We start from the raw sequence: 13259 nt of genomic DNA, 5'->3' as shown, positions 1-13259 counted from the left end.
CAGCACTGGGCCCCATAGCAGCTGCACTCCCTGCACCTATGGTAGCTACACCCTTTATATAACACATGTAACTGTGACAGGGAAGGTGGCCCCTCTCAGCTCTGGGCCCCATAGCAGCTGCACTCCCTGCACCTATGGTAGCTACACCCTGTATATAACACATGTAAATGTGACAGGGAAGGTGGCCCCTATCAGCTCTGGGCCCCATAGCAGCTGTACTCCCTGCACCTATGGTAGCTACACCCTGTATATAACACATGTAACTGTGACAGGGAAGGTGGCTCCTCTCAGCTCTGGCCCCATAACAGCAGCACTCCCTGCACCTATGGTAGCTGGGAGTTGATTGGGCACATGACAGATAGAGAAAGGATTACATTTCCATTTTACCTAGGCTGCCATAGTATCCCTTTAATCCAGGACACATGACTTACACATGTTCTGTGGCTGGCTAAACTCAAGCATTTCACCTGGTTAATTATTATTATTATCCTTTATTTATATGGCGCCACAAGGATTCCGCAGCGCCCAATCAGCCACAGAATCTGTGTAAATCATAGGTGTCTAGGATTAAAGGGATATTATGGGAAGACTAACTTTAACCATAGCCGAATCCGCTATTAGGTAACTAAGGATTCCGTCTATAAATCAGTGAGTATTGAGGAACCTGTATTATGTTGAACACTTGTCATATTTATTATTAAACTTGGAAGGTAGGGGAGGGGGGCCAAACCAATACATTGTGTCTGGTCCCATGGAGTGACAATTCATCTCCAAATTCACTAAAAGATGCATAAATTGGACACTCTTCTTACAAGTCCCTTGGAACCATAACATGCAATGTACATAAATAGATGCATCGAGACTCCAATGGCTTTTTCTTTTGTTAGATTCTGTTCCTTCTTATCCCAGGGACTGAATCTAGCTTACCCATCCTAAATAATGGACAGGGAACCTAATATGTCCAGGGGGTATAGGACCATTTGGTGCCGAAACTGGTTTTCTTAAGAAACTTTTTTGCTATCAGGTAAAGTGATAAATAAGAAAAAAAAGTGAATGAAACATGAAGAGAAAAAAAAAGACGACAACTTTTTTTTGAAAGCTAGAAATAGTTTATTTGTACAGGTAAAGGGTTGGGGTGAGGGGTTTTAGAGAAGACTGAAAATTCACATTCTGCAAATTCCGTAGTCCTCTTGTATTGGATGAGTCTTTCATTCCTCGCTGTCTCCTTTCTGTAAGGAAAAACATGAAAACAACATGTTAGAACGTTGTTGGAGGAACCAGACTCTTTGATGATACTTCTGTGCAGTTACTCATTCCTACTCGTTTCTGAGGTGCTGGTCAGTGACTGGTCCACCTTATACACATAGATCTTCATTGTATGTAATTAGCCCTGATCTATGTCTCTATAACATTGTACCTTGCTGCTAATATCGCGGCTCTTCGCTCTGAGTTTGTTCACTTGGGACTCGGCGATATCAGCCCGTTCCTCAGCCTCCTCCAGCTCGTGCTGGACTTTCCTGAAGCGAGAGAGGTGGGAGTTGGCTTGTTCCTCCTAGACCAAGAAAAATAACGGTAATTGTCATTACAGGCCTAAATGAAGACAGATCTGTTGCAGTGGCCAAAATGGTCCTTTGTTTATGACCTTGGATTCAGACATTTATTTTGGCCATCAATGTGTTTTTCATCCCAACTTACCGACTCCTCTGCCTGTCTCTTGTAGGCTTTCACCTTAAGCTGGAGTTTGTCCACCAGATCCTGAAGTCTGATACTGTTTTTCTTGTCCTCTTCGGTCTACACAAAAAGTGAAACGAAAGACATTATTATATGCAATTTAAGTTCTTCTGTACAACCATATCCAGAAAGCCTGAAGAACGCCTTACCTGGTAAGACAGCTCCTTCAGTCTTCTTTCATATTTTCGGACGCCTTTAATCGCTTCCACGCTGCGCTTCTGTTCATTTTCCAACTCGTTCTCTAATTCACGCACCTGTAATTAACATTCACGGATAATTAGTGATCACTACTTCATAACAATCAAATTCAAGACACTTATCGGTTCTATTTCTTACTCTAGATTCCAGTTTCTGCAGCTGCTTCTTGCCACCCTTCAGAGCCAGCTGCTCTGCTTCGTCCAGGCGATGCTGTAAGTCCTTCACTGTCTGTTCAAGGTTCTTCTTCATCCTCTCTAAGTGGGCGCTGGTATCCTGCTCCTTCTTCAGCTCCTCTGCCATCAAAGCCGCCTGGAAACCGAAGTTGAAACTTTGAAAATCAGAACTCAGTTTCAAATGCGTCCATGGAAATGTTTGTAGAGAGGAAGAGTGTGATACGTACGTCAGTGATGGCCTTCTTGGCTTTCTCCTCAGCGTTCCTGGCCTCTTGGATGGATTCCTCAACTTCATTCTGAAGCTGGCTGGCATCAGACTCTAACTTCTTCTTGGTGTTGATGAGGTTTGTGTTCTGCAGGACAAGAGAAGGCTCTGTGTAGCTCTATGTATGGGCAGAACATTTCATATAGTATCTCAGACACCTTGCTTACATGTTAATCTTACCTGGGAGTGAAGAAGCTGGACACGTTCGCTGACATCGAGGAGCTCCTGCTCAGCCACCTTGCGGGACCTCTCTGTCTGTTCCAGGGCAGACCGCATCTCCTCAATCTCAGCCTGTTGCAGGTTATTTCTGCGTTCCACCACTGCCAACTGCTCTTTCAGATCTTCCTGGCCTCTGAGGGCATCATCAAGATGAAGTTGTGTTTCCTTAAAGGCAAAAAGATAGAAGAGATGATTTCAGAGCTTTAAAATAGATTTTAAACTTGGTTTTCCCGATTATATGAGGTCAAATCAGCGGTAACCATTTTAAAATTCTTTCAAATATGTTTCAATGTGTTTTAGCATGTTATTTCCATTGAGCATCTAATTATTCCCTGCAATGACTTTTGTCGTTTTCTCTATACAGAATTTCTTTAGAACTGTGATGATAAAGAGAATTGCTGTTGGTCACATTCAAGTAAATTGGTTTAGGGGATGGCACTATTTGATGCTGCAATTTAGTGGCTGCAACATCATCTGATAGGGATTTTAGGAAATACCTTGAGCTGTGCCTGAACGTTTCTCAGCTGTTTCTGTGACTCAGCGGCTTGGCGGTTGGCGTGGCTCAGCTGAATCTCCAGCTCATTCAAGTCTCCTTCCATCTTCTTCTTCAGCCTCAGGGCGTCATTGCGGCTTCTGATCTCAGCGTCCAGTGTGCTCTGCATGGTGTCGATAACTCTCTGGCTGTTCCTCTTGAGCTGTTCCAGCTCCTCATCTTTGTCTGCAATTTTCCTGTCTACTTCAGACTTCACCTGGTTCAGCTCCAGCTGGATGCGGAGAATCTTGGACTCTTCGTGTTCCAGAGATCCCTGTTTTAAAAGGGGGGGAAAAGTGAGCACCTCATGGATAAAAATGCTTTAATTTGGTACATTTTCCCAATATGTGTTCGCACCTCAGCTTCCTCCAAGGCAGCTTGCAGATCACTTTTCTCTTGTTCCACTTGCTTCCTGGACTTCTCCAGCTCATTGATTGACTTTGCGGATTCAACGATCTGTTCGGTTAGGTCTGAGATCTCCTCTGAAATAAACCAGACCATTTCAAGATCATGTTATGGAATATTGGCCCTCATTCCGAGTTGATCGCTCGCAAGGCGATTTTAGCAGAGTTACACACGCTAAGCCGCCGCCTACTGGGAGTGAATCTTAGCTTCTTAAAATTGCGACCGATGTATTCGCAATATTGCGATTACTAACTACTTAGCAGTTTCAGAGTAGCTTCAGACTTACTCTGCCTGTGCGATCAGTTCAGTGCTTGTCGTTCCTGGTTTGACGTCACAAACACACCCAGCGTTCGCCCAGACACTCCCCCGTTTCCCCGGCCACTCCTGCGTTTTTTCCGGAAACGGTAGCGTTTTTTCCCGCACGCCCATAAAACGTCGTGTTTCCGCCCAGTAACGCCCATTTCCTGTCAATCACATTACGATCGCCGGAGCGATGAAAAAGCCGTGAGTAAAAATACTATCTCCATTGTAAAATTACTTGGCGCAGTCGCAGTGCGAATATTGCGCATGCGTACTAAGCGGAATTTCACTGCGATGCGATGAAAAATACCGAGCGATCAACTCGGAATGAGGGCCATTGTCTTCTACAGTAGAGCAGTGGTTCCCAAACTCCGTCTTCAAGGCTCCCTAACAGTTCAAGTGTTAAGGATAGCCATACTTAAGCACAGGTAGCTTCATTATTACCTCAACTTCATTTAACCATCTGTGCTCAAGTATGGGTATCCTTAAAACCTGGACTGTTAGGGTGCCTTGAGGACTGAGATTGGGAACCTCTGCAATAGAGCATAAATCTGTAACTTTTTTTTATTTTTGTACTGTACATTTTGTACATAAATGGTTACATTCAGGGGCGTTTCAAGAGAGGAGGGGACCCGCGTGCAGCCTCTGTTGCGGGCCCCCTCCGCTCCGGCAGTTTGTAGACTCTGGTATAAAGCCAGAGGGGCTAATTCAGACCTGATCGTAGCCGCGCAAAATTTAGCACGGCTACGATCAGCCACCCTGACATGCGGAGGGACGCCCAGCACAGGGCTAGTCCGCCCCGCATGTCTGGCCCTCCCCCTGCTGCATGGGTGCGATAGCATCGCACGGCAGTGATGCTATTGCACCCGGCGAGTAAGTCCCTACCTGCGCAGCATTGCTGCGCTGGTAGGTATCTTTTCGCCGCGTCCCGGGTCGCAGCAGCTGCGTGTGATATCACGCAGCCGCTGTGGCCCACCCCCCGCACGGTCCGGGCACGCCTGCGTTGCCCGGACCGCGCCCCCAAAATGGCGGTCGAACGCCGCCGGCGCACCAACTCCCGCCTAGTGAATGCCTCTACCTGTCAATCAGGCAGAGGCGATCGCTCGGCTGAGATGCCGATCGCATCTTTAGCATGCACATGCGCACTTGCGGCGCATGTGCAGTTCAGACCTGATCGCCCACTGTGCGAAAATGCACAGCAGCGATCAGGACTGAATTAGCCCCAGAGTCTACTGCGCATGCGCAGGTCTCCGTAAACATGGCGCCCGCGCCTTGTTCCCTGTGACATCTCCAATGCGCATATGCAACTAACTTGGAAATGGGCGTGGCGGACATTTTCCAAGCGAGATGTGCCTGCACTGCAGGAACGACGCCGCAGGACTCAAGAGGGGTAAGTATACTGTATGGGAGAAGTGTGTACGGCATGCCCCCCCCCCCCCCCCCCCGAACCTAGGGGCCCGTGTGCACCGCACACGCTGCACTCATTATAGAAACGCCAATGCTTACGTTGCAAGTTCTTATTTTCCCGTTTTAGAGTCTCTAGATGCTCTAAGGACTCCTCGTAGGCATTCTTCATCTTGAAGATCTCAGTGCTCAGAGTTCGGGCCTCTTTCTGAGTGGCCTCCAGCTCGGCCTGACCCTCTTCATACTTTTGTTTCCAGTCTGCTAGAACCTATTGCAAAGTACAGTAGGTGGGAAATTTAGGTTTATATATAGTAAGTGTTATGGATAGAACCCAATGCCTGAATAAGTTTTCTCATACCTTATCAAAGTTCCTCTGCTTCTTATCAAGAGCAGCGGCTGCGCTATTCGCCCTCTCAACGTCAACCATCAGGTCCTCAACTTCAGCCTGCAGCCTCTGTTTGGTCTTATCCAGGGAGGCACACTTGGAATTCACAGCCTCCACTTGTTCCTCGGCATCCTGAAGACGCTGAACAAGCTTTTTCCTATATGTGAAGAGTTGGAAAGTGAGTCCAGACATGCGCCCACCCATTTTACAGTCTACATATCCCATATTGTATGAGCATACTTGGCCTCTTCTAGTTCTTCTGTGCGTTGAATGGCATCAGTCTCATACTTGGTTCTCCATTGGGCAACTTCGCCATTGGCCTTGGACAAAGCTCTCTGAAGCTCTGCCTTGGCTTCCTGTTCCTCCTCATATTGCTCGCGGAGCAAATCACAGTCATGGCGAGATGATTGCAGAGCATGAGCAAGAGCGTTCTTTGCCTGTTAGTGCAAAGTATTTATATATTCATTATGTTCTGTACTAAATAGAATAGCAATGACCAGTTTATACAAAAACCTTAAGTGAACCTAATTCCTGAGGAATTACCTGAAACAGACCTCAATGTGCTTCAAATTTTATTTAATAGTTGTTCATGAATATGCAATGTAAAATCCTTCTTCTGTTTGGCATACCTTGGTTTCCTCCTCCAGCTGTCTCTTCAGTTCCTCGGTATGCTGGGTAAAACCTTGTTTTCCCCTCGTCAGTTGAGAAATTAGAGATTCCTTTTCCTCTAATTGACGTGACAGCTCACCTGACAGAATATACAAATTGCATAAACTGTATTAAGGAATAGTCAAGACATTCAAATTAACCATCAAATTGAGCGCTTCCAAGATAATTACATAATTTTCAAAACGCTTAAGTGCCTCTTCAGTGGCAAACGCAGGATTTGCATGGGGGGGTTTCCAGAACTGGGCGGAGCCAATCACGGGGGTGGGGACTGAGGTGACCCAGTATATGCTGGGTCCGTAAAACTAGTGTGTGTGTGTGTGTGTGTGTGTGTGTGTGTGTGTATATATATATATATATATATATATATATACATATATCTACACACACACACACACACACACACATATATATATATATATATACATACACACACACATACATATACACGGGTGGTCTTCAGTATGCCAGCGGTCGGGCTCCCGGCGACCAGCATACCGGCGCCGGGAGCCTGACCGCCGGCATACCGACACTTATTCTCCCTCGTGGGGGTCCACGACCCCCCTGGAGGGAGAATAGAATAGTGTGGCGCGCGTAGCGAGCCCGCAAGGGGCTCATTTGCGCTCGCCACACTGTTGGTAAGCCGGCGGCCGGCCTCCCGGCGCCGGTATGCTGGTCGCCGGGAGGCCGGCCGTCGGGAGATGAACCCATATACACATATACATAGCATATTAAACATGCATACATATATATATATATATATATACACACACACACACATACAGTACACATATATATACACATGTATATATATATATCATATGTGTGTGTGTGTGTGTGTGTGTTTATATGTATGTATGTATGTATGTATGTATGTATGTATATACATGTGTATATATGTAGGCACATGGATATATATGTACTATAATTAAAATAAAGTAAACTTTTATTGCACTTGCAAGTGCCACCAGGAAGACAGCAGGCTGCAGAGGACGCTAGACAGTCATTAATAATACTCATGCAGCTAAAAAAAAAAAAAAAATTTTTTTTTTTTTAGTGGAGGGGGGTTTCTGGGTACTCAGAAACCCCCCCCCCTGGGTGCGCCACTGCTCTTGTATTCTATTAAACATTATTGACATTTATCTTTTGGTTTACATATGTACCATTTTCAGTCTGGAAACGGGCCTTCTGGGTTGATAGGTCATTGATGAGTCTTTGTTGCGCATCGTCCTTGGACTTAATCTCACTCAGCTGATCCTCAAGAACACGGTTCACTTTTTCAAGGTTGGCCTAAAGGGATAAATGACAATATTTGTATTGTCTGAATGGTTTCAGTTCTTGCAAAGGATATGCTGCATATTTACTGTTCCCCTGGTTCTTCTCATACCTTCGATTTTGAGATATTCTCCAAGTTGCTGGCAAGGTCATCGATTTCCATCTTGAACTCGCTTTTCTCTTTTTCCAGCTTCTGCTTAACTCTCTGGAGGTTGTCGATCTGTTCCCCAAGCTCAGCGACACTGTCAGCATGCTTCTTACGCAGGGCAGCGGAGGTGGCTTCATTTTGAAGGGTGGCCTCTTCCAGGTCACGTCTCAGTTTCTGGAACTCTGTCTCGCGTTTCTTGTTCAGCTCAATCTGAGCCGAGGTTGCGCCTCCAGCTTCCTCCAGCCTTTCGCTGATCTCCTCAAGTTCTCTGGAGAGGTCTGATCTCTGTTTCTCAATCCTGGCCCGAGCAGCGCGCTCTGCTTCTATCTCCTCCTCAACTTCTTCAATGCGGGCCTAATAAGGAACCTTAAATCATTATGACTTCAGTTTGACTTAATAAAAGAAGCAATATTGCTGCCTTTTAGCTTTGTGACTTTACCTGCAGCTCTTTGATCTTTTTCTGCAGTTGCAATCCCAAGGACTGTTCATCCTCAATCTTTCCTTGCAGCTGGCTTAACTCAAAGTCCTTCCTGTATTTCATAAATTAGGAAGATGTCAGTAATTGACTTAAATATCAACAATTTATAATAAACCATATAGATGATTATCACTCACCTCTTATTTTTTTCCTCAGCTTGTTGCTTCTCATTTTCAAGGTCCATGACGGTTTCTTGGGAAAGCTTCAGATCTCCTTCAAGTTTCCTCTTGGCTCTTTCAAGGTCAAGGCGAAGTTTCTTCTCTTGCTCCAGGGAACCTTCCAGCTGATTAGGTAGAACATTATATAAAACTTTAGAGTCCCTTATCATTTTCCAAATAAATTAGTACTATATCAACTCACATCATCCACTTGTTGCTCCAGTTTGGTTTTAGCCTTAGATAGAGAGTTGACTTTGTCCTCCTCTGCCTGAAGGTCATCAAGAGTCTGTTGGTGAGCCTCTTGGAGAGATTTCTTCTCCTTGGAAAGTTTTGCGATGTTCTCATCCAGTGCCGCCATTTCCTCACTAAGGTTTTTTACCTAAGGGTAAAAGAAAAAAATGAAAAACACTGCAAAGTAACATATATATATATATACACTGTGTATATATATATATATATATATATATATAGGTGTCCACACAGGTGGCGGGTGCACTCTCACAAATGTACTCAGATTCTGTGGTTGATATCAGTTGTTCTTTATTATAGCCTCATAGATACGACGTTTCGACCCTTCCACAGGGTCTTTTTCAAGACAGGCGATATGACATCTTTATTTCATGTTGTGCATAATTTAAACAATGCCTAAAGAGAATACAAAAAATGAAAAAAGACTCAGCCTCCCAGGCCCCTAACATATGGCAGAAGAACCAATCTGAACTGGGCTTCAAATACCCTGTTCATATGGTAACTGTGATGTAAAATAGAGTATACCACCTTTAACCAAGATGAAATGACTCACCACAACAGTGTTCAAAAGAGCCACCTAGATTCCTACTACAAGGGAAATACCACTGATCCACCAGAGAGTGCCTTATTACACCTTTTCAAACACTAGAGGAAACCACACAGATATATTTCTCATAAACAACACTTACACATCCTCTTAAAAACAGGATCACACAGCGAGTGGCCTGTCAATAACCACCATTGCCTGTGGTCCTATAATGATAGCATAGGAATAAACTGTTAAACAACGGGATAACACACCCTTCACCATTTCACAATAATAACAGACTGCCGTTACCTATAGCAATAGCTGTATGGATGTGAAGCATCCTGGGGTCATTTTTTCCACTGCAGCAGCTCAAACAGACCTACTGGGAGAAGAATTTACTTTTCAAAGCAGACAAGTCTCACAACTAACATCAGCCAATCTTAGCATATAACGCTTACCAGGTACTGCGTTTGGAAGCACGTGCGTTTGGAAGCACTTCCGGTAAGGGGGTATAAATACCTCTGCCATTAGACTTGCTCCAGTGAGCGTCCTGGGAACACATGGCCGGTTCCAGTACCTGGTAAGCGTTATATGCTAAGATTGGCTGATGTTAGTTGTGAGACTTGTCTGCTTTGAAAAGTAAATTCTTCTCCCAGTAGGTCTGTTTGAGCTGCTGCAGTGGAAAAAATGACCCCAGGATGCTTCACATCCATACAGCTATTGCTATAGGTAACGGCAGTCTGTTATTATTGTGAAATGGTGAAGGGTGTGTTATCCCGTTGTTTAACAGTTTATTCCTATGCTATCATTATAGGACCACAGGCAATGGTGGTTATTGACAGGCCACTCGCTGTGTGATCCTGTTTTTAAGAGGATGTGTAAGTGTTGTTTATGAGAAATATATCTGTGTGGTTTCCTCTAGTGTTTGAAAAGGTGTAATAAGGCACTCTCTGGTGGATCAGTGGTATTTCCCTTGTAGTAGGAATCTAGGTGGCTCTTTTGAACACTGTTGTGGTGAGTCATTTCATCTTGGTTAAAGGTGGTATACTCTATTTTACATCACAGTTACCATATGAACAGGGTATTTGAAGCCCAGTTCAGATTGGTTCTTCTGCCATATGTTAGGGGCCTGGGAGGCTGAGTCTTTTTTCATTTTTTGTATTCTCTTTAGGCATTGTTTAAATTATGCACAACATGAAATAAAGATGTCATATCGCCTGTCTTGAAAAAGACCCTGTGGAAGGGTCGAAACGTCGTATCTATGAGGCTATAATAAAGAACAACTGATATCAACCACAGAATCTGAGTACATTTGTGAGAGTGCACCCGCCACCTGTGTGGACACCTATATATTCAGCGGACTTCGTTCTGTTGGGATTGCACCCACTCTAAATAATTGGATGCGAGTACAGGACTTTTTTCTGTTTAGATATTGTCGGGGATTTTTTCCCTGGTTTCCTGATACCCATCAGCGCTAATTTGCATACAAGTGATTATTGACTGTATATGGGCTAAGTTATATTTGTTGTATGTATGTATTCATGTATTAATTTAGTTATTTTTTTGTTTATGTAAGTTTTTGTAAAACGGTGATACGATTGATTCAGTTTTTATTAAGTAAAATCTAGGAAGTGATTCAATTCCCTAAATATGACACAGGAGGGAACATATTTGTTAGATGACGGGCTATTGTCTCTGGCAGAACAGGGAACCATCTCATTTACTGATGAGGAGGTTGAAAAGTTTCTTTTTGAAAAAATTGATTTTGAGTCTCTGCCAGCAGACACACCGGTCGATGTTTTTTACAAACTTGTTAAACAACGCCAAAAAGAAGTTGATTTAAAACTGCATGGCCAATTCCTTTCGGAATATCACCGACGACGGCAGATCCCCAGAGGATTCCGCATCACGAACACACCGACATTAGGGAGGAGTAATCCTAAGTTCTGTAGTCGGTGGTGCGGAATCCTCAACAAATGTTCCTTCGATCTCATGGCTCTAGTTATAGAGGAAGTAGGGTTTGAGCTAAAGACTATAAAGATTGAAATTGAAGCTGCCAATATAACAGCAATACCATTACTAACTGAGGATAAATCTCAAAAATGGATTGACAAGCTTCAAACACAGATCGATACGTATCACCGAGACCTTGTCTCGTTTAAACGTAAAAAATTAGCTACTGTCACTAGTGATTATAAAAATCATCTAGTATACAGATGGTTATTAGGTAACACCCAAAATCCGAGTAACCAGATGGGTAGGTTCCCGAGAAGAAGACGAGCCCCTAGATATACAAGGGAGCTGGTCTCCTCGAATTCAACGTCTGATACCGATCCCAATGAGGGTAGCCAACAGAGACGTTTTTTGGACCAGGGTCCCGAATCTACAACAATGGTGGGAAACAAAAAAGGCAGTGCAGACCACATCCCAGACGAAGTTGGTACTCGAAGAAGAGGAAGACCAAAAAAGACATGAATGTTGTCTTCAATCTATCGAGTACTCAACTGGATGAAGCTGATATGTCACTTTTAACTCATGGTTTGTCCTTTGTCCCCACGTACCATCATAATCGCTTTGAGAGTAATGTTGACCAGTTTAAATTTGGTCGACAATTAAGACTCAAAGAGTTTTTCTCAGATAAAATCAGTAAGAACGTGCCCACTCCATTCAAAAAAAGCTCCGCATTTGATCCACCTACACAAAACGCCAGCTTAAAAACATTTCTGAGGGTAGTCCAAAGGGACACCAGCAATTTCACCCCACCTAGACAATTTGACAACTTATCTCCTCTTGAAAGGAAATCCCTTAATAAATTGCGAGCTGACCATAACATCGTTATACGCCCCGCAGATAAAGGCGGGGCAGTGGTCATTCAAGACTGGCAGGATTATGATCGAGAGATCATGCGCCAGTTATCTGACCAGGAGACTTATAAACAAGTTGAATCAAACCCTGTCCCTGGCATTAAACGTGCCATAGATGAGTGTCTCAGACGAGGGCGAAACAATGGCTGGTTTGATGATGATTTATTTTTCTTTTTAACGGTTGAGCACCCCCGTTGTCCGATTCTATATACTTTACCGAAGGTGCATAAAACCTTGGTACAACCACCGGGACGACCGATCATAGCGGCGGAGGGTTCCCTGCTACAACCGTTGGCCAAATTTGTGGATAGCATACTCCAGCCCATTGTGGTTAAAAGTTTGAGCTATATAAAAGATACGGGTGATTTTCTTTCACAGTTGAAAAAAGTTGATTGTACACTCACGTCCTGCCTGTTGGCCACAATGGACGTTAATTCACTGTACACGGTGATTCCGCATGATGGTGGATTAGAAACAGTGCGAGCGGCATTGAGGAGATATCCCCCTGGCAATGTACCCACTGAATGTATTATTGAACTCACGGAATTGGTCTTACGTTCGAATCATTTTATGTATAAAGATAAATACTTTATACAACGAGCAGGGACAGCGATGGGGTCCAATTTGGCCCCATCATATGCCAACTTATACATGACCAACTATGAGACTACCCAGATTTTTCCACAATATGGCCACCAAATTTTATTTTATCGTCGATTTATCGATGACGTTTTTTTGTTGTGGCAGGGTGCAGAGTCAGCTTTCCACACGATGGTGAATAATCTCAACCAGTTGGATAGCCCTATAAAATTTACCTCCAGCATTTCAAGTTCTGAAATTAATTTTCTCGATGTACACATAAGCAAAGTCGGGGATTCTTTTGCTACTTCTGTCTATAGAAAACCAACTGACAGAAATCTGACGTTGCACGCGACAAGTCATCATCCCCCTGCACTAAAGGAAAACTTGCCTGTGTCTCAATTTTTAAGAGTATTAAGAATTAACTCAGATTCACAGAACATTGAAATTCAACTTGTAGAGGTTAAAGAACGCTTTTTAGAACGTGGGTATACACAGAAAACTCTTTCCCACTGTCTGACTAAGGCCTATGATATTGTGGCTGGGAAACAGCCCAAAAATAAAGATAAATCTGACAATCGTCTTGTTTTTGCAACACGATATGATAACCATTCGGGGCATCTCAACAAGGTACTTAAGAAACACTGGCCAATTGTCAGTACCGATCCAGCATTACCCTTTACACGTATGAATACTCCTAT

The 13259-nt window shown here is 43.9% G+C and overlaps 1 protein-coding gene across 1 annotated transcript in view; it reads right to left on the bottom strand.

Moving 5' to 3' along the window:
• Nucleotides 1-1086: 1086 nt before the first annotated feature.
• LOC134948193 (myosin-4-like) overlaps nt 1087-13259 on the bottom strand; it is a 32008-nt gene continuing 19835 nt past the window's right edge. The window contains exons 23-40 of the mRNA XM_063936034.1: nt 8540-8716; nt 8317-8462; nt 8141-8231; nt 7666-8055; nt 7442-7568; nt 6242-6360; nt 5853-6049; nt 5586-5769; nt 5330-5495; nt 3476-3600; nt 3084-3392; nt 2548-2751; nt 2330-2455; nt 2068-2238; nt 1881-1985; nt 1696-1791; nt 1418-1552; nt 1087-1229 (exon numbers count right to left, since the gene is read on the bottom strand). Coding sequence (XP_063792104.1) covers nt 1209-1229; nt 1418-1552; nt 1696-1791; nt 1881-1985; nt 2068-2238; nt 2330-2455; nt 2548-2751; nt 3084-3392; nt 3476-3600; nt 5330-5495; nt 5586-5769; nt 5853-6049; nt 6242-6360; nt 7442-7568; nt 7666-8055; nt 8141-8231; nt 8317-8462; nt 8540-8716 — 2889 coding nt within the window. The 3' untranslated portion in view covers nt 1087-1208. The remainder of the gene's footprint in view (nt 1230-1417; nt 1553-1695; nt 1792-1880; nt 1986-2067; nt 2239-2329; nt 2456-2547; nt 2752-3083; nt 3393-3475; nt 3601-5329; nt 5496-5585; nt 5770-5852; nt 6050-6241; nt 6361-7441; nt 7569-7665; nt 8056-8140; nt 8232-8316; nt 8463-8539; nt 8717-13259) is intronic.

Source organism: Pseudophryne corroboree, chromosome 8 (genome assembly GCF_028390025.1).
Source record: "Pseudophryne corroboree isolate aPseCor3 chromosome 8, aPseCor3.hap2, whole genome shotgun sequence".
Lineage (NCBI taxonomy): Eukaryota > Metazoa > Chordata > Amphibia > Anura > Myobatrachidae > Pseudophryne > Pseudophryne corroboree.
The sequence above is the reverse complement of the archived record's forward strand: the minus strand, read 5'-3'. Positions and strand labels throughout refer to the sequence as shown.